This window comes from Cinclus cinclus, chromosome 6 (assembly GCF_963662255.1).
Source record: "Cinclus cinclus chromosome 6, bCinCin1.1, whole genome shotgun sequence".
NCBI classification, from domain to species: Eukaryota; Metazoa; Chordata; class Aves; order Passeriformes; family Cinclidae; genus Cinclus; species Cinclus cinclus.
In genome coordinates, this window is record NC_085051.1 from 57,237,396 (window position 1) to 57,265,136 (window position 27,741).

Consider the following 27,741-nt stretch of genomic DNA (forward strand, 5'->3'; position numbering starts at 1 on the left):
GTGCTCCAGACGCTTTCCCAGCTCCGCTACCCTACTCTGGACTCGCTCCAGCACCTCAATGACTTTCTTGAAGTGAGGGGCCCAGAAGTGGACACAGCAAAACTCCCTCAGCCTCGATAACAGCACCGGGGCGTTTTAACCCTTCCCCTCCCAGGGAAAGCCGCAGGTGACGGAACCGCCGATTCCGGGGGCTCCAGGTGGAGATGGGGGGGGTGTGTGGGGGGGAACGGAGAGAGGAGCGCGGCCGCTTGATTGACGGTTGCCATGGAGACATCGTAGCCCCGCCCTCCCAGCGCGGCGCAGCCAATGGGCGGGCGCGGCCGGGGCAGCGGTGGGCGGGGCCACATAGTCTTGCGGCGGGTGCGGGAGTCGCGGCGGGGGGAGCGGCGGAGCGCGGCCGGGATACAGCAGCGATCCCGGATGGTTACTGCGGGGCCGGGGGAAACCTGATCGGCTAGAGCAGGAGGAGGCAGAAGAGAGATAGCAAGGGGGGAGAGGAGGAGAAGGGAACGCGGGGGGGGGGGGAGGAGGGAGGAAAAAAAATCCCTACAAGAAGGAAAGAAAAAAAAAAAAACAAAAAGAAAACAAACCGAAACATGTCTTCTGCCTCCCCCGCTACGGACGACATCGTGATCGCGGTAGAGATTAAGGAGGAAAATGTGATGGAAATGCTCTCCGAAGCCCCCGACGGGCCCGCGCCGCCGCCCCCTCCCGCCGCTGCCCCGTTCCCCATGGAGCATGCAGGCTCCGCCGGCGAGGAGGGAGCCGCGGAACAGGTACTGCTCCATACGGAACTCCTGGCCAGGAATCACCACGCTGCCTCCTCTCCCTCCTCTTCATCTTCTTCTTCCTCCTCATCCTCCTCCTCGCAGACCCCCCTGGCTTTCTCTCCGGACCACGTCGCCTGCGTGTGCGAGGCGCTGCAGCAAGGTGGGAACCTGGACCGCCTGGCCAGGTTCCTGTGGTCTTTGCCCCCGAGCGATCTGCTACGTGGCAACGAGAGCCTGATGAAAGCCCGGGCGCTGGTGGCTTTTCACCAGGGCATCTACGCCGAGCTCTACAGCATCCTGGAGAGCCACAACTTCGACTCCTCCAACCACCCGCTGCTGCAGGAGCTCTGGTACAAGGCTCGCTACACCGAGGCGGAGCGAGCCCGGGGCAGACCTTTGGGGGCGGTGGACAAGTACAGGTTGCGGAGGAAATACCCCCTGCCCAGGACCATCTGGGACGGCGAGGAGACCGTCTACTGCTTCAAGGAGAAGTCCCGCAACGCGCTGAAGGAGCTCTACAAGCAGAACCGATACCCCTCGCCCGCCGAGAAGCGCAACCTGGCCAAGATCACCGGGCTGTCCCTCACCCAGGTCAGCAACTGGTTCAAGAACCGCAGGCAGCGGGACCGCAACCCTTCCGAGACCCAGTCCAAAAGGTGAGGGAAAACTTTTCCTCCCCGCCCCCTCTCCCGCCTGCCTTTCCCTCTCCCGGCTCTTTCTTCCCTTGCAAACATGGCGCTTACCTTCGGTGCGCCTCGTCCTCCCCTCCTTCCTCCTCCCCGCTCCCTCGTTCCCAACACACCCACCCGGCCCGGGTGTGCGAGGCGGCGCGGGGAAACTTCCCGGACCCGCCGCCCCGCGCTCCCGGGGGAGCTCCCGGCACGGGGGAGCGGCGGGGCGGACTCCCGGGAGGGGACGGGACCGGGGGTGTTTGTTCCCCCCCGCTCCTTGTTTTTATTCAATTGTCGCGCCTGACAGAGTTAATCATTGACGGCCGGAGGACGCGCGGGGTCCCGGCGCTCCCTCTGTTTTGAAATCTGACTCGGGAGCGGGCCGGGCTCGGGTTTCAGCGGGGGAGCGGGGCCGGTTCCCGGGGCTCCCGGCCGCGCTGCGGGGCGGGAGAGCGGCCCCGGCCCCGGCCCCGCTCCGCCCGCGGCTCGAGCTCGGCTCCCCCCGCCCCACGGCGGGGGCGCGGGCAGGTGGAGGTGACCTCCCTGCTCCCGCCCCCCGCCTTCCTCCGGGAAAGGACGGGAAGGGGGGAGAAAGCGCGGGGAGGAGGGGGGAGGAAGGGAGCGGGGAGAGAAGGAGGGAAAGCGGCCGGCGGAGGGGGCCCCAAGGCATTTCTCAACCAAGGGCGCGATTGTGCCGCCGCGGCCCCTCTCCGCGGGACACATCAAAGGGCGAGGGGGGAGGGAGGGGAGAGCGACCGAAAAATGCGGCCGAGGGCGGACCAGTCAGCGAAAAAACCCGGCGCGGTCCCGGGCGGAGGCACAAAGGCCGCCCCCCATCCCTCCGTCCCTCCCCCCCGGCCGCCGGGCACGGCCGGAGGTGCCTCCGCCGGCTCCGAGGGCAGCGCCGGCCGGGGTGTCCCCTTTCCCCCGCGCCAGGAGCGGCAGGCTGAGCCCGGAGGGTCCGGCGGTACTTCCCGGCCTTGCCTCACATCCCAGCGCTTTGCCAAATGGCCGCGGCCGGTCTCACACGTGTGGACACCCCGGGCCGGCGGAGAGGGGCCCAGGCAGCTCCCTTCGGTCGCCGGGGTGGAAGAATTTATTTACAGCTCCATAACCCAGTCTGTAAAGTTTCTCCTTTCGCTAGTGTTCGGTTTGATGTGTTCTATTGTAGGAAACCTCCTCCCTTGGCTTGAATATTCGTTTAAAGTGCCTTGTAAAGGTAAAACACAGAAAAATGGTTCGTGGAAACTCTCACATGTTTGTGTTGAAGCAAGAAGTCTCCCTGGGTGCAGAGATCCTGGTATGCAGTGGTAATGCAATGTCATCTCTCTGTCTTTTCCTATAGCGAGTCAGATGGCAACCCTAGCACAGAAGATGAATCCAGTAAGGGGCGGGAGGATTTATCTCCCCATCCACTCTCCAGCTCATCCGACGGCGTTACCAGCCTCAGCCTTCCCAGCCACATGGAGCCTGTCTACATGCAGCAGCTTGGAAACACTAAAATAGCATTGAGCTCGTCTAGTGTCTTGTTGAATGGGAACCTCATGCCTGCCAATACCTCTTCTGTCTTCCTCAATGGCAGCTCTTTTCTTCAGGGACCCAACAGTGTCATACTCAATGGACTCAGTGTGGGCACTTCGCCGACTGTTACCTTAAATTCGCCCAAAGCTGCCTCGGGTGTTGTGAGCAACGGGGTGTCCATCACTGACATACTGTCATCATCGTCATCAGAGGATGTTAAAGACTTCAAACTCCTTCCGGCTTCAGTCCCCAATGCCACAGCAGCCTTCAGCTCTAGCAACATCCCAGTCACTTTCCCAGGATTGATACCAAGCTCAGAGGTGAAAAGGGAAGGCGTAGAAACTGCTGCTTCCCAGGATGGAGGCTCCGTAGTTACTTTTACTGCTCCTGTCCAAATAAACCAGTATGGCATTGTCCAGATCCCCAATTCAGGAACAAATGGCCAGCTGCTGAACGGAAGCATTGGTTTTTCTTCTCTGCAGCTGCCTCCAGTTTCTGTGGCAGCTTCACAAGGTAAAAGCTTTGCCTCTTGCAGTAAGAGGTATGAGAAGAAGTTGGAATCAGGCACACTTAGCATTTTAGGAGCTCAGCCATGGGTACACACAGAACATCAACTAATACCCTTTGCCTCCCTTTATAGTGAGTTATGCTCGTGGGTAGACTGTTAGATGAGGCTGAGCTCCTCCAAGAACATGGAAGCAGGTCTGGTAATTTACACCCCTTTCATCTCATGCTGTTCACAGAAGTCTGTGATACGAGTTTTCACTAACATCTGTAAATTTTACATGTTTCAGTAATTCAGAATATTCCCCATTTGCCACTGAATTCTTTTAATGAGAAGGTTCATAAAAATGAAAATTATGGCAGCTGGAAATTGTTACTGTTGTTGTTCTTGTGATGGTTGTTTTGGTTTTTTGTTTTCTTAACAAAGGCATTTCACAAAAATACATTTTGAATTACTGTAGACATAACAAGACCAAGCAATTGCTTGTACATTTTCTGTTCCATAATTAAGAAAGATTAAACTTGAGGGAAACAACAGAAGTAAGCACTAGCTTGTAGATATAAAATGTGAGGCTCTTTGGACAAAACTTCCCTCAGTCCAAGGGAAATATGTCATCACAGGTTCATGTGCCAAGTGTGCAGGCTCCTCCCCAAGTTTGCTTTAGAGTTGGTCTTAACATACCATAGTCTGAATCTTGCAGCTAGCCAGGAAGAATCCCAGGGAGCCCGAACCTAGTTCTGGATTCCTTTTTTGAAGCAGGTCAGTTAAAAAGCACAGCTGAACATCTTTGGTACTCATTGGCCACTTTACCTTTGATTATGAAAATGATTAAACTGGAATGACTCTTTCTAGTTTCAGGAGCTGTGGATACTATAATGAAAGTCAAATTGTGCTTGTGTGCTTCTTTGAATTTAATGTGTGTAGGGTGTGAATCATTCTTGCTGAAGCACAGGGAGGAACACTGAAGCTGTGCAGCCACATTTCAAATGGGTGTACAATTATAAGGTCCTAAAATGTGGCACTCACAGGCACTGAAAGTTATTGGCACATAATTTAACCAAGATTAAAGGAAGAAGACCTTTAGTCTGAATGCCACCTGTAATTACTAAAGCTACTTAATCCACATGCTCCAAGGCTTAAACTAACAGACAACAAAGGTGAAAGTTCTGTCTTTTTAAGCATTGTAGGACTATTGTATATGAAAGTCCTAAGATTCATAATCAAATCTTCTCTGACCATTTTTGACATTGTTAAAAATACTGACTGCCCACTGGAGAGTGATCCACCATATCTTTGATGCAGAAAAAAGTTATGGTTTTCTTGGATGGATAGCTGGCTGCCTATTCCAAGTGAAGCATGCTGCAGGCTATTTCAAGTAAGCCAGTAAATAATACTGACAGGTAACTTCAAGTTACCTGGCTTTATTATTTTAGTTTACCCATATGCATAACACCTGCCAAAAAATTGTCACTGATTAACTGAAATTAATTGGGAGCTAAAATATTCCCTATGTGAGAAATTCATATTTGGTGCTGTTCTGAAATACTCAGCTGTGTCCAACTGTAGTCTCTTATAATTAAACTGCTCTTGAGAAAGAGAGGTGTTCCAAGTGGGACTCTGTCCCAAGAGCCAGTTATTTCTTATTTTAGGAATTACCATAATGACAGCTGACATGGCACATCTAGTGAAAACAACTTCAGGTCATCTCTGGCCACCTCTTCTTGCTTTGGCTCACTACAACATCACACGAGCAGTGCCATGGCTTTTAGCAAGGGCAGGCAGTGCTGGGTGACTTTTCACAGCATGGTGGATGTGGGAGGATTAGGATTTTAGATAAACATGATAAAGCAAGGTGAAAGGGAATAGGGCTGAGTGCTTGAGGATTGCCTAGCTAGACCAATAGAAGTTACCAGTTTTTTCATGTTTTCTGTGCGGGTTGGCTCGGGCAGGTTCTGCCCAGCAGTAGTGGATTTCATGTGACGTGTCTCCAGTTCCCACACACAGGCTGTAGTCTGTCACTGAACTATCTTTAATAGCTTTTCATGCTTCTATTCTTAGATAGAAATTGAGTGGTAGCAACTAGTGAAGGCCAAAGCACATTCATTTTAGTCACATGGCTGGGGACTGTTTGCCTCTTAATAATTGAGTCTGAAAGATACCTAATCTAATACACCAGTAACTTCTTTTTTAAAAAAACTTTTAAGAAGCAACTTCTATGAACAGCATTGGTTTCTTTGCACCAAGTTTTCTCTCACCTGCTACAAAAATTACTTTTCAGTGTTGCATGATATGCGTATGTGTGTATGTGTATGCTGCAAAGTTTAAAAAAAAAAAAACAGGACTGCATAACTCTGCCAGCTGTAATGTCTGTTTTGTTTTCTTTTGCTTCCCTTACCCTAGGTAATGCTACAGTAAACCCCAGCACATCTGATGGAGGAACTTTTACGACTGAATCTTCAACATTGCAGCAAGGAAAGGTTTTTTTCAGCTCCCTTGCTCCAAGTGCAGTGGTTTATACAGTTCCCAATTCAGGCCAGGCAATAGGATCTGTCAAGCAAGAAGGACTGGAAAGAAGCCTGGTGTTTTCTCAGTTGATGCCAGTCAGTCAGAACGCTCAACTGAACGTCAACATGTCTTCTGAAAATATATCCAGTGCAGGGCTCCAGTCCCTGGCCTCCTCGTTAGTGAATGTAACGCCCTCACATAATTTTTCCCTCACACCACCAACTCTTCTAAATGCTGCAGAACTGAGCTCTGGTATCTCGGAGAGCCAGTCCATGTCTTCACCCGTGACCAGTACCTCTACGGTGATATCTATCAGCAACACTAACTATGCAACCCTTCAGAACTGTCCCCTCATCACCAGTCAGGATCTGTTGTCCATTTCCACTGCACAACCCGTGCTTGGAGAAATAGTTTCAACAAGTGGAGACCGTGTCAGCCAGCCCCCTGCACAAGTGCACCAGGATTTTGGCAGAGAGCACAGGTTGGTTCTGCAAGCCGTACCCGATGTCAAAGAGAATTTCTTGCCTAATTCTGAGAGTAAGTCAACTGGCAATTTAATGATGCTGGATTCCAAATCTAAGTATGTTATGAGTAACATGGTTGAAACGGTATGTGAAGAACTGGAAACGGACAAAAAAGAACTTGCCAAACTGCAGACAGTTCAGATGGATGAAGTTATGCAAGACTTGTAACTTCTTTTCTTGCTTTCTGTTTTAATAGATAAGTCTCCTGTTAAGGCCCTAACAAACACCTAGTGGGATGTTTGTGGGTTTTGTTGTTTGGTGGGTTTTTTTTTCATTTAAAGAAACCAGAAGAACATTTAAGTGGTGTGAATCAATGTACAGAGGAATCTCCGACAATGGAATTAGGTTGCCACGCTTGGTTTGCATGCAGTATTCTCTTTTAAGCAGATTAAAGGAGAAAGGAAATGGCCAGGGCAAGTACTGAGGAATGGGTAAAGGTTTGGCTACCAGATACTACCCTGAAAATTTAACTAGACTCTCCATAGTACAATATACTCTTAACAGTAAGTATACACTCCTGGCTTCAGACAGAAAACAAAAATCTCACTCCAAAATGGTAGCAAAAGTGCAGTCATTTTTTTTTTTTCTGTTTACTTCCAGTCCATGGGCATTGAGAGATTTCTAAGGAGCTCCAGACGATACCTCTCTGGCTACTTTTATGTTGTTTGAGGTTAAGAAACAAAGCAAAATCATAATCATAATAATACTGTTATGTTTGCTTTTTTTCCAGCAGACTTGCATTCAAACCAAAAATCTCACATCAATCACATACAGGTTTCTAAATGCTAAAGCTAGCATTTTGTCAATGCACCAGAAAAGGCATCATTTGAAACTCATAATTATGCAATTCAGAGGCTTTTATCCAGTGTGAATGTAAATATTGTTTCAGTTCTTATAAAGGAGACTTTTTTTTAATTAGTACAATGGATTTTATTTATGGTTTATGTTCCCTTTCACTTTAGACACAATGCATTGAAAAGGAAAACGTTTTCTGGCTGTTTAATTTATTTTATTGTTTGAGCAGGAAGTAAGCGTAGTTATTTCTGACAAGGTTTTACTTTTTTGTAGTTTTTTTTTTCAAGCAATAGACTGTAAAAGTAAAATGTTAATCACACTGAAACTAGAAAATTAATTCCCAGTCTCACAAACCCAGGAGGTCACTGTTTCTACCCCCTCTGTCTTTGTGTTCAGGGTTTTTTTGTTGTTGTGTTTGTTTGTTTTGTTAGTAATTTGCGAATTAGTTGAACGCTTTTGTGTATTTTTTTTTACAGAATTCCACGTGCCTTTCTTCCTTGTGGCCTTATCTTTGTTACTAAAGCACAGTGGCAGGAGGAATAAAAACACTGATTTGCAAATATCCGTCCTCAGGGTCAAATCCTGATGCCTTACTTCTGCAAGTAGACCCGCTGACTTGGGTGCCCCTGCTTGCAGGAGTAAGAAGAGGTTTAAGAGTGTTTTGGGACTTGGTGGGTGACATTTCCTGGCAGTGCAGAGAGCCAAGGGTGGGTCCTGGTCCTTCTGCACCACGTCAGCAGGACAGGAGGGGTCTGCAGAGGGAACACAGGGTTGTGCCTGGCTCCAGCCTCAGGCAGATGAGCAGGAAAGGTTGGATGTGCAGGCCAAGGAAGGGAACCCCATGTTTACCCGGGCCAAACAGCCCGTGTGGTTTGGCCCTCCATCCAGGAGAGCAGCTGAGTGTGTATTTTTATATATCCTCCCAGGAGAAGCAGCCTAGGGGATGATGGTGGGAACTGCAGCCACCGTGGTCCATGCCTGGCTGGTGATGGCTGCCCACTCCTTTCTCCCTGGGGGCATCAGAAGCAGGTGGGCTCTGGGCAGGTGGAACAGATCTTAACCTTTCTTCCAGAGGAGTTTTTGTAGCATGGAAAAGCACATCCTTTAAGCTTTAAAATAATTGTAAGAATTCAGATGTACAAAAATGACATGCTGTTAATCCTCGTGGGTTTGGTTTTGTTATATTTTATCGTAATGTGGATATATGCAGTAACTAAAGCATGTGCTCATCCTCATCAGGGGCCTGGTCCAAAGCCTTTGGAAGGCAACAGGAAATGTTTTCATCAGCTTCTGTGGGTTCTGAATCAGACTCAGAACAAAACAAGATCACTTGTAAAGGACAAAAAAAAATGGAAAGGAGAGATAATTGAGATGGCATATCCCAATGTGTTTGTTTTGGTTTAAACTGGTTCCATGGAAAGCTTTTGGGGAGTGAAGTTTCTTTCCGTGCACCGTGAGCACGGCGTCGGCATTCTCTTCGTGGTTTTGCACTATATTGCATATTTTGCAAGGTTTTCTGTGGAACCTTGAGGCTGAGCTCTGTCGGCGAGCGCTGGAGTCCACACTGTGAGCCAGAGTCTCCAGGGCTGCAGGGAAAAGTGCAGGGAAAGGGAAGAACGAGTGTGCAAGGGGAGCACTGGCAGCTGCCCGGACTGGCTGAGGCTCTGCAGGCAGGAGCAGCCCCATCAGCAGTTGGCTGTCCCCACGTGCTCCTAGGCAAACAGGGTGTTCGAGGCAAGCTCTTTAAAGCAGAGATTATCACAAGCAGGGCATGGAGCTGTATGTTCCCCTGGCACAACTTTCCCTGACGTTCCCAGGAGCTCCACGTGAGCGGGGAATTGGATAGTCCAGAGTTCTCTGAACTGCTCTGCTTGTTTATCTGTTTGCTGGGCCCCAGCATGAGCAATCTGTTTCCCACCTCTTCTTCACCCATGTAGCTAAGATGGTGATGACAGTAGCAGTAGCTGTATATGCTTTGCATGAAATCATTCAGCCGTTTGGAAAATTAGAAATACCCTGTATCGCTGTCATTTTAATGGAGACTGTGTACTTGGCTCTGAAGGAGTTGGTGGTTTAACATTTGGTCTGTGAGGCTCAGACTATATTTGGAGGCAAGCTAGGGAATATTTCAGAGCAGTTGTTGGTGTGATCATCTCTCATAACTGAAGAGACTGTGGTGTTACAACAGTACCTGTTACTTTATTTTTAATTCTTCCTTCTTTGAGTTCATTGTGTTACTGAGGCTCTGAATTCCATGGCTTTGTGGCACAGTTGATGTCAAAAACTGTGTATGTTGTTACAGTGACACGTTTCTTGGAGTGTCTGGTACTTCTAATAGGAGACTTCCCACTCTTCAGTGGGAGTGGAGGATGTACATAAAAGCAGTGTTTTGGGACAAAGTAAGATTAATCTATTCTAGTCTTCCAGATATCAAGTAACTTCTTATTATCTTTTACTCTTTCTTTCTTTCTTTCTTTCTCCCATTGAAAATAAGTGTCATTCCCTCCAGATAATGTAGTTAAAACCTCATGTTTTCTGCAGGTACATATGCACAATGTAAAGACTCATTGCACGGTACAGTGTGTTTAAAATAGAAATTTTAAATAAGTAGTTTTATTCCTTACAAGGGTAAGTTTTTGTTTTGTGGCCCTTAGGCAGGCAGGCTCACTGCTTTCAATAGACAGTACTCAAAGCCCCAAACAGTGTTCAGGGCCAGATTTTTGGCTGCTGTAAATAAGGCATTGCTCCACTGATACCTAAAGCAAGGATTTTTACTTGGTGTTTAGGGGATTTGGATGCTGGTCTCCCACACATGGGAAAGCACTGAGTGTCCAAGCCCCACAGACAGCCCTTATTAGCACATTTTGTTGTTTAAATGGAAGGTATGTCTACCTGGCATACACATTCCTTCTCTTCCCTCCCTCTCTGTTATGGATGAGAATAAAGGATCATTTCGACTTCACATATGTTTGTAACTTGTAAGTCCACTGGAAATCTTACAGAAAACGTTGCCAAATTCTACTGCTTTACTAGTCCCAGACTCAGCTTTGAAAAATATGCTTAAAGTTCAAGCAAATTCTTAAAAAGCACGATGTTAAAAACCCCTCTCTTCTTTCTTATTTTTGATTAAAGCTGCCTCTGTCTCACCCAGAGTTTTGTAGAAAGCCAGAAACATGTTGAGTTGAATTGAATGCTCTGTGTGGACTATTTGCAACATTATCCCTGTGGTCTTACCTGCAAGGACATTTCAGCAATGTAAATCACAGACATCTATTGGCCAGGTCTTCAGCTGGGCTAAACTAGCACGTTTCCATTGACTTTAATGTCCTTTCATGCCAGCTGGGAGTATGGTCCTTTCATTTCACTCATGTTAGGTCGGGGACAGATTTGGCCCAGTACACAGTGGCAGCACAAACCAGAGCACAAGGCTGACACTTGGCTAGAACCAAACAGTCACAGTCTATCAAAGCATATACCTCTTCCCATTTACTGTTTCCCCTACCTGTGGATTCAGGAAGACTCATTCAGAAAGTGACTTCACCCACAAGTGAGGCTGGAATTGTCATTACTACTCTCAGTCTGAGACAGATGACAGTAGTGGACAGGTTCTGACTTCAAATCCTGCAAAATCACCTCAGTAACAATTTTCACTTAAATCAACGTGGAATTTGGCCCTGTGTGCACAGGAGCTTTTCATGTATGTAGATTTCCAGTGTCTGTGCACTTTTCTTAGCAAGGGCAGATGAACAAGAGGGTGCTTCCCTCCAGTGTCAGGGCTCTGGGAACATGAACTGCCCAGTGCTTGTGATTGAGAAGAATGTCAAATAATAAAAAAGAATAGTGGTTTTTATAATTCTAAAAAAAAAAAAAAAAAAAAATGGTGTTTTTAAAAGCAAGGATGCCTGAAGTCTTCCTGTATCTCCTAGCAGTTATTATCTTGAAGGATATTTTGTACCTTAGATGTATGTTTCATATAATTTAAACTTGCTTCTTAAATTTCTGAACTCAAGGAGGGCGTGAATCTTCTGGTTTTCAGGATTCACATTCAGAGGATGTTTGTTCTTTTGCTGCATGTACTGTTTGTCCAGAACTAACCAGTTATTTCTCCAATATGGGTTTTATTGTGCCTTACAACAAATATTAAATTTAAGTGGAATGTATGCATTAGAGGAGGGAATAATCAAGAAGACTTTACTGCACTGTTAGGTGATGCTGCCCCAGAGTGTATCATCAAACATATCTGTGCTTAATTACCCAACCAAAGAGATCTAAAATATGTATGTTTGTTGTACTGTAATAGGGGTTTGTGCCTGGACAATTAAGTGTTTTATTTGTATTCTGAGATGATGTGAACTTATTTTTCTAAACACTATACTGAATAAACTTTATATTTATACACATCTTGTGTAAATATTTCTGTTTGGATGTCATGTGAGGGCTTTGACTTTTGAGTTGGAAAAGCAATCTGAAGTAGAAACTTGGCTTCTAATGACTCCTCATGAAAGGTGATGGCAACTTAGGAACACCTGTGCTTGCCAGGGATTTGATTTAAACATTATTTAAGCAAGAATGATACTTTCTGTTGACTTGAGGGGAGTTCTAAATTGTCAGAATTTTAAAATGCTAATTAAAATTAAATAATAAAATAATAATTAAAAATAAAAAATAATAAAACTAAAATAATTAATTAAAACCCATAAATCTTCTACCTCCTATTGAACTTATTTGTCTCAAACCAAATTTGTACCATAATTAGTTAGATACTCTTAAAATATATTTCCACCTGCTAGTTAGGACTAGGCAGTATTTTCTTGTGGTTCCCATGGCATTGGCATGCTTTCTATGTCAGGGGCTTTCTTTGGGTAGGTGTACTCCTATTTGCTAAATTCCTATTTGTTGAAATTTTTCTTTAAAATATTTCACATAGTGTCAGACTTGGTTTTGGCAGCCTTTTGAGAACAGCTTGAAATGTATGTTCCCCTGATATTAAAGGATTTAAACACATTACCATATTACTTCAGATCTGTGTTCCAAGTACCAGGATTGCCTGGTTATGATTTTGATGCCAAAATGAACGACAGTGAAACCAAACAGATTAATCTGTGCAGGTGAAATAGTTTCCCTCACTGAAGCTATATCTACATTAGAGATAATTAACAGCCTGCAGGGAAAAAAAAAAAAAAACTCTTCCATCTCCTTAAACTGTGTTTAGGCTATAAGAAGCAAGGTGAGGTTTGAGAATTTGTTTTGGGTTGTTGTGGGTTTTTTTTAATAGATTCAGTTAAAAACATGAAATTCGTGATTTTCTTACTCACTAAGACATTACCTTGGTGTTTTTCACCGCTCCTCCACCTCTCCCACTCATCCCGCTCTCCTTGCAGCTCGCTGGCAAAGCGCAGGAGTCACCTCCCAGCCCGGGGAGCATCTCCCCTCTGTGCTTGAGGCTGATCCGACTCCGCAGCTGCCAAAGTAAATCCAGGCACCCTAAGGTAGAGCCAATTGCCTCGTTGCCCGATTCCCGTTTCCTTCCCGGGAACCTGACCCAGTGCTGTTCGCGGCGCTTCCCTGTGCCGTGCCTTGGTCCTGCCCGTCTGTGATGGTATTTTCCTGCCCTGCGGATACCGAATTCCATATTGATCCCCGGGCAGCAGCTCTGTCCCAGCTTTGCTTGCAGCGGGGAGCTGAGGATCTAAAGCCATTCTTCAACCTGCCTGGGAGCAGCTTCTCTCCTTCCTGCCTCCCGATGCACCCGGGGGAAGGAGCTGCAGGGGCACCGCTGCTGGGCTGGCTCCAGCCAATCCTCCGGGAAAGGATTTCTGCCTGTGCAGCCCCCGCGCTCTGGATGGAGTGCAGGGTTTTGAGAACAAGCGAGAAGCGGAAGGTCTCAGCAGCGTATGCAAATGTCCAAATTCTCCCTGAGCAGCCACCCATGCGGTATGCAGGATGAATCATGTCCTAACGGAGCGCATTCCTGCTGCTTTGGAGGGCTTCGCAGATGCGTTCCAGGTCACGCTGGGCGAGAAAACCACACACAGCCACGGTTCATTCTTCCCCGGCAGCCTGTGCACAGATGGAGAAAGGGGGGACGGCACCTTTGGAAGGGTGGGCTGCTGGCTCCCTGAGCCCCCGCCTTTCACCCGGGGCCTGGGGATGCTGGAGGGAGGAAGAGGGGCTGCCAAGGCAGTAGCTGGCATGGAGCTGATAGGAGATGGGGGGTTTCTCCTGATCTAGCAGGGAGACAAGCTGGGAAGGGAGACAGTGCTGGAAGACGGCGCTTATCATCCTCTGTATTTGTCTTGATTTTTCCCTGGTGCCAGATCAGAAGGGGATTTTGCTGCTCCAAGAGGCAGAAGTTGGGTCAGTAAAACAAGATTTTAATAAGAGTACTTAGAGCTTAGAAAGCAGAGATCTCCTTCCAGGCTGCATCCCCCTGTTGTGGTGATCTCTGGCTGCAGAAATATCTGAGCTGGAATCTTAGGCCGGTATGTGGATACAGATCACATTTTTAATATAAAAATACATTTTAGAAGGAAAATTATTCCCAGAAATAGGAATTTATCTGCCAAGCAACGTGCACATAACTGATTTCACACTTAGTGGTGCCAGAAAGTTCAGGAATGAGACCAACAATAAAAAGCCAACGCACATGTGAAAAATCTACAGCATTAAAGCCAGATTCAATAAAAATAGCACCTAGTTTATATGCTACAGAAGCTGGCACACGCCTGCAAAAGCTGAAGGAAAGAGATAAAATGTTCAGGAGTTGCATGCAGTCCAGAGGAATGGAGCAGCCCTGGAGCAGTGCTGATGGTTACTCAATAACTCATGTACGATATTCTGTGTAAGTGCTTTAATTCTTCATCCTGCTACTTCTCGGGCAGAAAGACACAATTTGGAGTACTTGAGGCTGATCAATAAGCTTTGTTGTGGCAGCCAAAGTGCTTTGTGATAGACCTTACATTATGAAAGAACTCCCAAAATATTACACCGCATCATTTTCTTTCCCAGTCTGCGTGCTGACAGGCAGTGAATTCGGTGTTCATGGTATCCCTTCCACTGCCTGCAGCTGTAAACGCAGCCCCTCCCCTGAGGTGTTTACAGTGCACAGAAATAAAAGCAGTCTGGGAGGAGAGAGGAGGGGAGGGGAAGGGAGGTGATGTGATGATGTGATGTGATTGATGTGATGTGATGTGATGTGATGTGATGTGATGTGATGTGATGTGATGTGCCCAGGGCCATGCAGGCGGTGGGTGGCACAGGCAGGTTGCAAAGCCAGGTCTCTGACTCCCCCTGTTGCTTTGCCCACTGGCTTGCCACCTCCTCGGGGAGCCAAATCCAGCTTGGATGCAACGTCCCTTGACAGCAGCAGGAGGACTTGCTGCTGACACCAAAGCTGAGCTTGCTTCTTTCATTTATCGATTGTGTTTACGGCCACCTTCTCGTGCTGACCAATAGCCCTGTTGATAACTACACTGGCCCTGGACCAGCATACCTGGGCCTACAAGCACTCAGCCTCCAAAAAAACTGCTCCTGCCTGGATTATTAGTTCAGGGTGATGCACATGCAGGCCCTGGAGGACTCCAAAGCCACCCACTTTCAGAACAAGGCAATCTGAGAAAGGTTTGACTCATCTCCCACCGAGTCCAAGGAGCTGAGTGGGAGAAATGCTCAGGGGAATGAGGAAGGGTTAGTCCAGAGCCTAAGCTGTGCATGCTCTTGCATGTCCTAAGTCAGTGGTTTCTTAAAAGAATACATTGAGAACAAATGACAGTTTAGATGTTACTCATGTCCTAGCGAGACGCTGGGGATTTTGATGTTTACTGCTGCTTAATCCAACCAAGGCAGGCTGGGGGATCGGAAGGCAGTTCTGAAAGGCAACACTCAATACCACCCCAAGCACATTTACAATCTTTAAAATGTTTCATAGTGCCACACTTCCTTTTGGCAGCCTTTGGCAACAGTACAAGTTGTCTGTATTAAAAAACATTATCTGTTGTGTTATATATATGAAGGTGGAAGTGAGCATTGACCAGATTAAGACTAAAAAAAAAAAAATCTTTATTTTGAGGTCCACTATGAAGTTGTGCAAGAGGTGCAGCCTCTTCTCCTTCTTGCAGGCAACATATATTAGAGCCCAGTCCCAAAACTCCAGCACAGACAGGTTCAGATTTCTGACCTGTTGCTGATAAATGTGTTGTCCCCTTGCTCAGAGCCTGTGGCAGAAGAGCAGCAGAGGCAGCAGGGGCTCACTGCCCTGTCAGTGCTATCCTTGGAAGAGAAGCAGACTCAAACAATATCAGTAAGAGAGAGAGCTACAAAGCCTAGGGAAGTGAAGTGACACCACCTGCATGGGGAAGGATTTAGGCACATCACACCCCTGTGTGGGAGTCACATCAGCTTCTGAGGGCTGCTATAGCACTTCTCCTCCTCTTCCCTACTAATGTAGTGGTGTTCTCCACAGAGCTTCAAAACATTGAGGGGTTTTTACTTCTTCCATCACCCTCCGGGTTTGGTGTCCCCCAGATTTGCCAAGAAAGCAATGAACCCCAGGCCAGAAAAGTAAGACTCACTTTTACACATCTGCCCACTAGGACAAGGACTGGGTGCAAGACCACAGCAGGCCCAGCATCCAGGTCATTGAGCACTAAGGAGCTTCAGCTGAGCCCCTATGGCATCTTCCCCATGTGTTTTTTTTGTTTCTTTTTTGTTTGTTTGTTTGTTGGGTTTTTTTTTTTTTTTTGGGGGGGGGGGTGTTTAGTTTTGTTGTTGTTTTTTGGGGTTTTGTTTTTTGTTTTTTGTTTGTTTTTTGCTTTGTTTTGTTTTTGGTTTTTGGTGGTGGTGGTGGTTTTGTTTTGTTTCTTGTTTTTTGCCTGTGACCTCCCCAGGACCCACCAGATGAATTCCAAGGGAGGTGTTTAGGGGCTGCTCTCATTTGCCATCTTCCCCTCAGCCCTGCAGACCTCTTGATAGGAGGTGGGTCCCAGGATTTCCAAAAACAGCAGTACCTGACAGCAGGCTGTTGATAGCAGCCTATTTCAAGGTCTGGCTTTATCAGGGAGGGCCTGGAAGTGCTCCCAGGAGCACAGGACATGCTGCACATTCCAGGCACAGTCGCCTTGCACTGACCAGCAGTGCTGCAGGATCCCAGGACAGAGCTCATGCAGCACCAGCCAGCCCTCCATGGCTCCAGGACAGGTCACTGGCCCAAAGGTGCCAGCAGGACATTTGGCACCTCCTGCCGCACTCAGCAGGTCTCAGTAAACCCCTTCTGTCCTCAGGTTCTTGTAGCTGTTGTGGATTTTTTTTTTCTTGTGCAAACCAAAGGCAGAGTTAACCCGAGCCTCAGGTCGGGAGAGCTTCATCCCATTGCTTTGGAAAAGTCAGCCCCAGCAAATGACACCACTTGAGCAGTTGCTCATGGTTTGTGTTTGTTACCCAGTAATGGCAGCAAGCATTGCTCACCTGTACGTGGTGAGAAGTGCTCCTGTTCCTCACAGATTTCTTCACCAAGATCTGAATCTTTTTTGCTTATATTTTGAATCAGTTTGGGTTACAAAAGCAAGTCTCGTTTCAGATCAATGATGCTCATGACAATCAAGGAATAGTCACTTGCCAGTGGCCTGGATTAAAGATCAGAAGATTAAAGACCCTCAGATTAAAGTACAGGGTAGACCCTATTTCTGTTCATCTCTTAACTATTCTCAATTGTTAGGGCCTTTTCAGAAGCCATAATAAATGAATGTGAAATAAGCAGCTGTTTTGAACATACTCATAACACTGGAAAGAAGTAGGAGAGCTAGATCTAAGACCAAAACTAGAGAACACTCCTGCTTAGGTTTCACCAGAGCCACATCCAGTGGAAGAAGTGCCTCCTGTCCTGCAAGCTCTACTTCCAGCACAAGATCCCATGTTTCAGGATCCAGGTCTCCACCCTGTGCAGAATCATCAGTTTATCTGTATTTAATAAGTACACCCTCTTCCAACATCCAACATACCCTTGCAAACACAGCCTGAAGCTGTCCTGAGTAGAAACACTTGATCAAAAGATGATGGTATTTTGACCTGGGACCACAAGACAATCACTGTTTCAGAACAATTTCCCACCCACCCTCCAGACACTTTGCCTATATCACATTTCCCCAGTTCATTGGGGCATGGAACAGCACCAAAGGCTGGCAGATGCCAAGCTGTGTCACATCTGATGGCTCTTCCCTTTCCAAGCAGAGTATCATGTCATCAAAGGCAACGAGGCTGGCACGACATGATTTGAGAATCCCACTTTATAGCTGGTAGAAATCGAATCCCAACAAGTCTGTCAGTAATGATATATTCCAGATAATGCAGGATTGAAATCTCCTGGCCCCAAGTGTCAGTCTTATACTTAAGCAATGCCCTGATTTGTCAGCTTTCACAATTTATGGGCTTTGCAATATTTAGTAGATGGTGAGAGAGGGGAAATAAGCAACAGGCCACAACTTCCTGCTCAACTTTATTCTTAAGTTACTGGTTTTAAAATACAGAAATAAATTTGGAGATACTGAAGGTCTCCAAACCGGAATACATATTAATTTGGGTATATCAATCAATCTATCTATCTATCTGCATTTTATCTCCAATCTGGTGTTGCCTCATGCTCTCCAAGCCTTTGGGTCTGATAGCACTGTGGACAACAAAACACTTCAGGAAAATAAACAAGGGTATAAAATAGGTGCCATTTTAGAAATAAAATTAATAAATGGTCCACAAATTCAAGAATATATTTGTCAGAGCTGCCTCTGGGCCCAAGTTTCCATAAACTTAAGATTAGGCTTCTGAATGAATTTTCTAGACTATTGCAGTGTAATCAGTAAAGTTAACAGCTGATTTAAAAATAAAGAAACCTCAGTAAAACTCAAGTTAGCGACACCTTTCAATAACCTAAAAACAACCCCCCAAATATAGCATACAAATGCATTTCCTAAAATCAGCACTGTAAAAACAGTTCTGTTTTTAAGGAATTCAAGCAAATTCATTCTACACCCCTGTATAACATGGGCAAAATTTCCAGAGCATCCAGCTCCTGGCAGGTCTCAAGACTGGCAGCACAGACCATCCCACAGCAGGTTACTGGAGACCCCCAACTCCACACCACACCTCAATACATGTCTGCACACAAACTGCATTTTGGTGTATCCATAATTATCACAAAGCAAATGACTCCCAGCTGTAACAAATGGTTTTCAGCTCAGTTATCGCCCATAGCAAGGACCAGAGGAACCTTCCAGGGCTGTGGAAAGGAGGCAGAAAAGGGAGACAAGCCTTCTTGATGTACTTTTTATTAGCTGCCATCCTCAGCCCTGGCTCAGGAAAAGTCCAAATTGTTTATTCTCCTAGACAAACCAAAATCAGTTTGGGGATTTTTATTTGTTGTAACCTAACAAGGTGTTGCAAGAAGAAAAATCACTGGGCTGCTCAGTTCATCCTGTCTCTTAAAACTTTGGCCTAAAGCAGAGATTTGAAAGGTTAATGGTGGTCTTCCTTCAGTCCTGATTATAATGAGTGTTTAAATGTTCCAAATACTTGTATTTTTGTAAAATAACAGGAAGCACAAAGAGAAAGACGGGTTATACTTTATTTTTCAAGCCCTACTCAGAGGAAGCTTGAACTGCAACTATCCCAAGATTAGCTGACATTAACCACTTGGAACCAAAAGTCCAGTTCCTAAATATCTGGATTTACATTTCCCCATCAGTACAAAAATAACAGCAATTCCCTCTTCCATGGCAAGGGGTACAGCCAGGCAGTACAGATGGGTTCACCCATCTGGAATGGCAGAGTCAAAATACTGAAGCCAGACCCTATGGATCAAACATATTTATGTATTTATTTGTTTATATAAAATATACATTTTAATACATAATATATATTTACATATGTATTATGTTTTTGTATGCAACATATATTTATATTCCATAATCTAAATATACTGTTTGATGTTATCCATACATAATATATATAATAGATTGTTGGATGCAATGAAACTTTCAGCTTGCACAGATGACTGCTCAGAATTGTCCTGGGTGCTCAATCTAAGTTGTGCCAGTGCCTGCCACCTCCCTGTCCCTGTCCACCTCCTGCACACTGGTACCAGGAGCAATAAAACTCTGCCCTTCCCTTTAAGGAGCCCTTTACCTCCCCACTTCAGGAACATTTGACCAATTCTGCTCCTCTTCAGTCCACGTACAGAGGAGGGAAAGTTATTTTTCACAGAAATATAGAATGGTTTGCGTTGGAAGGGACTTTAAAACTCATCTCATCCCATAGGCAGGGACACATTCCTCCAGACCAGGTTGCTCCAAGCCCCATCCAACCTGGCCTTGAACGTTTCCACAGATGAGGCAGCCACAGCTTCTCATTTTACTTGAGTCAGGAGGACCACTCTTCACCAGTGGTGATACAGCCAAGGCTGGACACTGCTTTACCTCCTGGCAATGCATTTTAAGAGCTACTCCTTAAACAAACTGCTCCTTTCATTGTCTGTCTCCCAAATGCAGCGGCACAGGTCTGCATCCTATAACACTGTCCCCCTCCTGGGCTCTCAATGGGTGTCACTGACCCACCCAACAGAGCTGTCACAATTTTCTGAGCAGCCACTTCTACCAGCAAATAGATCACACTCACAAATCACTGCCTGGAAAGTCTGTGTGGTATGCAGCTTAATTTTCTTTTCCATAATATGAAATCCAATCTGAAATGCACAGATTAGTTTACTAATCTGTGTAAATCCTATTAATAGCACTTACGCTGCTGTGCTCCCGTTCACATTCTAACAAATCTGCTTGGACTGGCTTGGTTTTCCCTCATCTCCTGCAAGATCTTCACACCTGGTTGCAGTCACGTCTTCACAAAATAGCTGGCCACAAATGGAAACTTGTGCTTTGCTGTCATCTCTCATATTTTAATTTGTGTCCCATGGTCCATCATGTTCTGGATCAAAGCATTAGTGCTGTAAATCACCATGGTGCCATCGAAGCTAAAGGGATTATACAAAGGATCACACAGCTCCGGTGGGGAAGGGCAGAGCTGTACCCCCCTCACCCCCAGCATCACTGGCTTCTGCGCCTGCTCCAGCTGCATCCTGCCCCTCACAACCCCATTGGCACCCCAGTGACTTCATCCTGCCTTGGGCACCTGGCCCAAAACTGGCCCAAACATCAGCAAAAATCCTGCTTGCAGGGAGGAGGTGATGGACCATCTCTGGAGCAGCTGGATGTGCTCACAGCAGCTCTACACACATCCCCTTGTCACCTGTGGGTTTTGGGTGGCACACCTGGCACCTGAGCTTGTGCCTGCCAGAAGGAGCAGCCTCGCTGACAGCTGGGTTGGCTACAACCCCCTGAGCTCAATGTGGACTCTCAAAGTGAACTCACCCCCTGTTCTGCTGTAGAATAGACCAGTCTCTGTTTAAAACAACAATATTTACTTTTCCTATAGTGGACTCCTGTGGCTCCCTATGTCACAGTCATGGTGAGAGAGGAGAGGAGAGGAGAGGAGAGGAGAGGAGAGGAGAGGAGAGGAGAGGAGAGGAGAGGAGAGGAGAGGAGAGGAGAGGAGAGGAGAGGAGAGGAGAGGAGAGGAGAGGAGAGGAGAGGAGAGGAGAGGAGAGGAGAGGAGAGGAGAGGAGAGGAGAGGAGAGGAGAGGAGAGGAGAGGAGAGGAGAGGGCTTACATGCCTGGCTCCAACTTCCTAATCAAGCTGTGCATTAATTAGCTAATCCACCTCCACACTGCTGTTCCTTGTGCTTCATTTCACCACTGTCCTTAAGTCCTTGTAACCCAGCACCTTCCACAGCCTCAGCCTGTCCCACAGCATGCCAGCTCCACGGAGACCCAGGGCCACTCTGTTCCCTTGAGCTGAGGAGTCCTTGCCCTTGGGCCAGGATGGAATTTGCCAAAACCAGCCCTCTGAGCTGCTGTCACTCCTGACTTGTGCCCTTTCACTCTTCCAGCACCTGCTAATACATTCCACGCCATGTGTCAGGCAGGAGAGAGTGGATGCAGGATAGGAACATGCCAGGAAAGAAGCTCCCCAGAAGTTACCAGATGGAAGGTTTTAATGGCGAGCAGAACATGGAAACTCTCAGGTGGTGAAGGGAAAAAGATCTACTCTAGATTGTCAAAATGAAAGGATTTGAGTTAAAACTACTTTTACAGTCTTTTTTACAGTAAGACAAACCTACTCCTGGTCTCCCTGCCAAGGGATCCCTGTTCCTTGCATGAGTCTCTTGGCTGCATGATCTCCACCATCCAATTCTCCCCAGTTCCCAGGGCCAAGCTCTGAAGTGTTTTCACTAACCTCAATAAAAAGCTAAGACCTACAGTGCCAAGACAGTTCCAGCACAACCCTGGATACATTTCCAATGTTTTTTCTACCAGAGTGTGAAATAAATTATTAGCATAAAAGGTTTGTGGCTCTCCTCTTTCCTTCCCTACAGCTGAACTGCCTCTACCACTCATACAAAAGCATGTGGATTTTCTCTCATCACTGTAGAAACTTTTCGAGGTCAATAGTGCTTCTCTCCCTCCTAGTTGCCCCAAAAACGATTTTAAAGTTTTAATTACGTGTATAGTTCATGGTGGTTTACTTCAGTGTTTGCTCAGGAATTGTTTATAATGCCTTCCTTTTGTGGAAGAAATATTTTGAAAGCATTACCCCCACTCAAGAAATTTTCCCCGAATTCTCTTTCTCAAGGGGTTCTTGTTACCTGAGTTACCTTGCCTGTAAAACACCTGTTTGTTTACAGACCTTTAATCTCTTGATAAAGGTGCCAGTTGTGAGGTGTTAAAATGCCACAGAGAGGAAAAAAAAAAAAGAAAAAGAAAAAAAAAAAGAAAGAGAGGAGTTTTCAGAGTGAGAGAGACAACTAGCCAAATAAAATAGTGGCCAGACAGAATCAGAAGTGCTGGCTGCAGAACAAACCCAAGAGGCATCAGAAAAACCGCCCCAGCCACGGTGGTAAAGGTTCACCAGCAAAAGGAATGTACAAAACAAAATAGGGGGAAGGTCCCCCCCTTCCTTCTCTGCCTTACCCCCAAAAACCATCCGGCACGGCTGATGCCTCCGGTGCATGTAAATGTGCCACTTGGGAATGGCAAACAGGCACTCGCTGGACAGGAATTTTGCCTCTGGTGACCTGCCTGCCCCACCCTCTGCCGGCAGACCTTAGGAAAAGTGGTGTTTAAAATACTAAAGGGTGAGATATGAGAAGGGGAACAGCCCATCTCAGCCCTTTGTACTTCCACAGGGCTCCTTTGTAAAATGAGTGTGATTTCTGTCACCCTTGCTGCAGAGCATCGTGTGCTGGAGACCTTGTCCCAACATCAAGCTCGTGTGTGCTCACAACCAGCCTGTGCTCATTTGCCTCCCTGAAGCAGCTCTTTCCTCTTGGATGTGGCTTTAGGGGACAGTCACCTTCCCTCTCTCACCCTGCCTTTACTGCACAGCCTGGTCAAGCTCTGCCAGGAGTTGACCTGCAGAGCTCCTTGTCCTTATGCCAAAGCACACCCTGCAAGAACCCCTCTGGTTTTCTGCACCCAAGGAGCTCAGAACTCACCTTCTCCTCCCTGCTGCTCGCAGTCCTTGAACGAACATGCAGGAGGGCTCAGCTCTGCCAGGAAGGTACATCCAAAATGTGAATTTACAGCTGCTCCTCAAACCCTGCCCAAGGACGCACTCATGAGCTCGGGTTGGTCGTTCTCAGGAACTATCAGGGCTTTCTGCCCCTGCATGTCCCCAGGGCAAAAGTTTCTGCCTCTCTGTTGTCTTGGCAGAAGTAGAGACGTGTCCCCTCCATAGTCACTGAAGAGTTCAACCTGCTGCACCAAGGCACTGACTTCAGCCAGGACACCATGTGTGTGATTGATCACACATCGATCACAACACGAATGTGGTTACAAAGGGTTCTGCTACGGGGAGGACAAAGATCTTTTGGAAGGATAAGGTGGATGAGCAAAAGAAGTCACCTCTGACACATCATGAAGGCTAAAATCTTAGATCAGCCCTTGCAGCCTGGCTCATCCCAGCTTTTGGCTTTAGAAATTCAGAGTTTAATTTCTGCTAGAAAATTGCAGTGTTTGATTTCTGCAACTTGCTGCAGCAACTCCTGCTTCCACACACCAGGATGTCAAGGGAATACTGGCATTGCCTGGTGCAACTGTGCTCTGGGGGCAGCAGCAGAAGAATTGCTGTACAGTTCCCTCCACATCAGCCCTGCAAAACCCCTTTTCACCTCCCCGGAATTTAAGTTTTCTATCACTCTCCTCTATCTCCAATGCTGAGTTGCACAAGACCCCATCTTTAGGGAAGCATGACGGTGATAAAACTCCCTTTCAAACGAATTTTAAATGAAGTATTCGTGATTAGTATTGGACGATGTGTAAAGGATCACAAGTCCCGGCCCTTGGTGTCTCCCCGTCCTCCATGCACGAACTCAAATGAGCTGCCAGCACACTCCTCAAAGCTGCACCCTGCAGCTCAGTGATCCTGTTGAGGTCTGCATGCTTGGGAAGAAATTACAGGGGTGCCAGCAGCAGCCATGACCATGTTGTCTTTAAAGCTGAGAAATGCTTTGGAAAGTGATTGCGAGCAAAAATAATCATAAAAACCTCCACAATTTTCATGCTGTCCTCATGCTCAGTCTAACAATTTCTCCAAGCACCCATCTGTTGCAACTGATGATAAAGATAAGTTTCTACTACCACGACCTTACTTCAAGAAGTGCAACCCCTTGTGCATTCACAAACGTGCTTTGGGAGTTAAGTGGAATTGCTGGAAGTCTCCCAGAACTGAAGGAACTTAAACATGAGAAAAAGGGGAGGGGAGAAAAACACAGTCGGTAGATAAGACACTGTGATCTGATCGACTCAGGGCACAAAGGACATTAAAATAGAACTGAAACTCAAATTTGATGAAGCCAAAAGAGAGAGCAAAGCTGGGTGTAATTAACCTGCAAGATTCACGGGCACAGATTTATCACAGAGGCCAAGAGCTTGTCCCTGAAAGTGTGGAAATATATGCGGTTATACACACACCTGAGCAGATATAAATATATGTGTATACCTGTGTTCTCTCAGGGCTGAAAAGGACTTGACAGCACCATTCAGTCTTTCCCCCAGCTCCAAGACAAGATCAAATAGATGTCGGTATTTTCTGACAGATGTTTGTCTAGACCTGTTTTTAAACAGAGAATCTCCCACCTCCCCAAGGCAATTTATTCCAACACTTCCTTTTCTTCTTCAGCTTCATACACACACGCACAGGTATCTTTATCTCAGAAGGTGAGTGGAGCAGCCTCTGATGACTTGCACATCAAAAGGCTTTGTGAAGTCACTTCTCATGGCAAGACCTTTCTTGTGAGTGACGTATGAGCCCCAAAGATCCCATCGTGACCTGAGGTGACAGGCTGGGCTTGGGGGACCAGCAGATGGGGCAAGGGGGGCAAATGGGGAAATTCAGTCTTTTCCTTATTAACCTGTCAGATTTGTCTGCTGATAAGAGAGGCCAACTTTGTACACTCCGTTTTTAGACTCAGATGTTACGTTCCTCTCTTTTTTGATAAAATAAATACACTTCTGGCTTCTTCAGCAGCCACCTTAGAGGAGATGCTGAGTGTTATCAAACTTCAGTAAGGCAAAGGAAGGAATGAGGAATGAGGCTGTGCAGCTGGAATTAGTAAATGGCAGGATGGAAAACAGCACTTTTCCAGCCACACTGGATATCTATTACCTCCACTTTTGGACTGACAATGCACCAAATGTTTCATTGCCTGGGGCCTTACAAAGCTGACCAGCTTTTATAGCCGAAAGCACTAATGTAGAAAGGCAATTGGGAATTAATTATTTAATGTGGTTCTCATTGGTAGAAAGCTTCCACCCCTCCTGCATCTCAACTACCATTATACATATGTTGCTTTTCTTCAGACTACAGTGATTAGACAGCAGAGGAAAATGATGGCTAGGTCCTGTTCCCACTTGCAATGAACTCCATTTAAATCAGCAGATTTGCATTCAATAACCAAGGATACAGTTTAGCCCCATGCTAGGAAAACATTGTTTATGACAAAAAAAACATAGATTGCAGCATCTCCATTTCTGAAAGTAAGCCTTCTCACGCCTCTGCTCCCAAATTCCCTCTTTGAAAGGCAGAATATTCCTATGTAAAAATTAAAATCCATGCAAGTAGCCCTCTTTGTATGAAATCAGATCGAGATCCCTTTAATTTGGCTGTTTGGATGCCTCACTGGAGCAGACAGAAAGGTGTATCCTGAATCCACTCTATGTTGGTTCAGCTCCAGCTTCTCCCGGATCCTCAAGATAAGCATCTATTTCATTTAGAGCTTTTTTAGTTATGACCTGTGAAGAAGCAAATGTCCTTTTGAAGATCTCCCTGCAACAGCTGCATGCCAGAGACTCCCGGCCAAGTTACTTGAAGAGCTTAAGGATCAGGCCCCATGTATTTAAGAAAATAAAGTGCAAAATAAGATTCTGCAGCGGGGCTGAGAAGGGGCATGAACTTACCTGTCAGCTGTGATATGTGGGAACCTGGTAACTTCTTCCCTGCAGTCAGCACCTCCAGAATCATTCCAGATGGAACTCCAACAGGATCCTGCTGAAATTCAACGTAGTGAATTATACCAGGAATTGCTTTATTGCAATGTGTCATGTTTTTCCAAATACAGAATATATTTGGTTTGGTTTTCTGGTTTTTTTTGTTTTTTTTTTTTTGGCCCTTCAGATGAAAGATATATGGCTGTACAGATGTGCTCTTCTAAGATCCAGTGGCATGAAACCTGAAATGCCCCAGCAAAATTCAGGAGAGAGTTTTAATCACCATGGAAGCACGACACTTTTGAAGGTCTATGAAATTATACACCCAGGTCTGAGAAGAGTAAACTTATCCGTCTGGGCAGATCTACTGATAAACAGAGACAACTCATTTTCTCCTGGAAAGCTGCATTATATGTTTGAAAAAATAATCAGTTGTTAGAGACAGGTTTGTGCTGGGAAGAGAAAGGAGAAAAAAACAGCACTGGGAAAGGCTTTCTGTCGGGGAAAAGGAAAGGCAGTATGAAAGTATTCCCTGCAAATCCAGGAGATGGAAGAGAAGAGGGGCTGAGCATCTCTCTCAGGGCCAGACAGAGCAAGGCTGGCGACGACAGAGGCATATGGAGACCCACCCAGGGCGCAGACAGACCGGAGGACCCCCAGACCTCGGCTTACGCAAGGTGACCTTTCCCCTCTCTAAAATTTCAAAGCTGGCGTTGCCGGCGCTGAACAGACTGTGTGCCATATGTAACATGACCTCAGCTCAGCTCTGCCAAGCCACTGATGGCATCACTAATGAGAGGTGAAAGGTCCCCTCCTTGCAGCCAGCTTGGAAACCCACCAGGATGGTGGGTGCAGGATGGGCCCCCCAGCACTGGATCACTGAAGGCAGGACCCCACTGACGCACAACCCCGTATTCCCACCCATGGGTGCCCACTGACCTGCCACAGGGACACATACACATCCAAAACGGATGGTGCCTCTTCCCTTGGCCCAGCTGAAACTGTCACAGTCCCCCAGCACCAGAAATATTTGATTCAGTACCCGAATGCAAAGCACGCAGGCAAACAGAGCCTGGGATGCAAATCCTGTCCCCAGTCCAGCTGCCACCTTCACAGGCCCCGTGCAGCACCTTGCTCCCAGTGTGGATCGCGTGCTGGCCAGGTGGGGAGAAGGATTTGTGCTGTGGGAGGGCTCACAGGGAGGAGAACCCTCAAAGTGCCTGCCTCGATCTGGGGAGGACCCAAAAGACAATATTTTTTTTCCAAGCATTTTGCACAAAAATTATTACAATAATGTATTGCAGGGGAAAAAACAAGGAAACAACAAAAAAAAAAAAAACCAAAAGACAAAACACAAAAAACAAAAAACAAACCATCACCCCCGCTGCCTTTTTTTTTGTTGTTGTTGTTGTCGTTCCTTTTTTAAATAAGGAGATTTGGGTTTGTTTGTTTGTTTGTTTTTTTTTTTTGCAGTTTTCCCGGTGTCCAGCGCCCCCGTCCTAGCCATCGCCTAAGGCAGGGACAGACGGCACCCACCCACATGCCACCCCAGAAATGTGTGGGGACGGTCGGTGCGAGCGGGATGGGCACGGGGGGGGGTGTGCGGCCGTCGGTGGGAGCGCACACGCGGTGTGTGCGGGGAGGGGGCTGCCGAGCCCCGGCACTCCGGGGGGATCGGCCGGGCTGGAGCCGCCTCCCCGAGCGGAGAAGGCGCCCGTGGTTTGTTTCGGTTCTGCGAGTGACTCATTCCTGGCAGATGCGGCACCGCCGAGGTGCAGCGGGGACCCACCCACGCCCTCGGTACAAATACCCCACCCGCGACCCTGCTGCCGCCTCCCCACGCAGGGCCGGACCCCGCGGGGCGGT

General features: G+C 46.8%; 1 protein-coding gene across 1 annotated transcript; it reads left to right on the top strand.

Annotated features, from left to right (window-relative positions):
• Positions 1-398: 398 nt before the first annotated feature.
• SIX4 (SIX homeobox 4) lies at positions 399-6,664 on the top strand. Its single transcript, XM_062494881.1, has 3 exons — positions 399-1,426; positions 2,787-3,475; positions 5,868-6,664. The coding sequence occupies exons 1-3, from the start codon at positions 597-599 to the stop codon at positions 6,662-6,664; spliced, it is 2,316 nt and encodes a 771-aa protein (XP_062350865.1). The 5' UTR covers positions 399-596.
• The last annotated feature ends 21,077 nt before the right edge of the window (positions 6,665-27,741 follow it).

Excerpts from the sequence above, each read along its gene's own strand:
- SIX4 (XM_062494881.1), top strand. The coding sequence starts at position 597 with ATGTCTTCTGCCTCCCCCGCTACGGACGACATCGTGATCGCGGTAGAG. Across the intron at positions 1,427-2,786 it reads TCCGAGACCCAGTCCAAAAG|CGAGTCAGATGGCAACCCTA; the intron begins GTGAGGGAAAAC and ends CTTTTCCTATAG. Across the intron at positions 3,476-5,867 it reads TTCTGTGGCAGCTTCACAAG|GTAATGCTACAGTAAACCCC; the intron begins GTAAAAGCTTTG and ends CCCTTACCCTAG.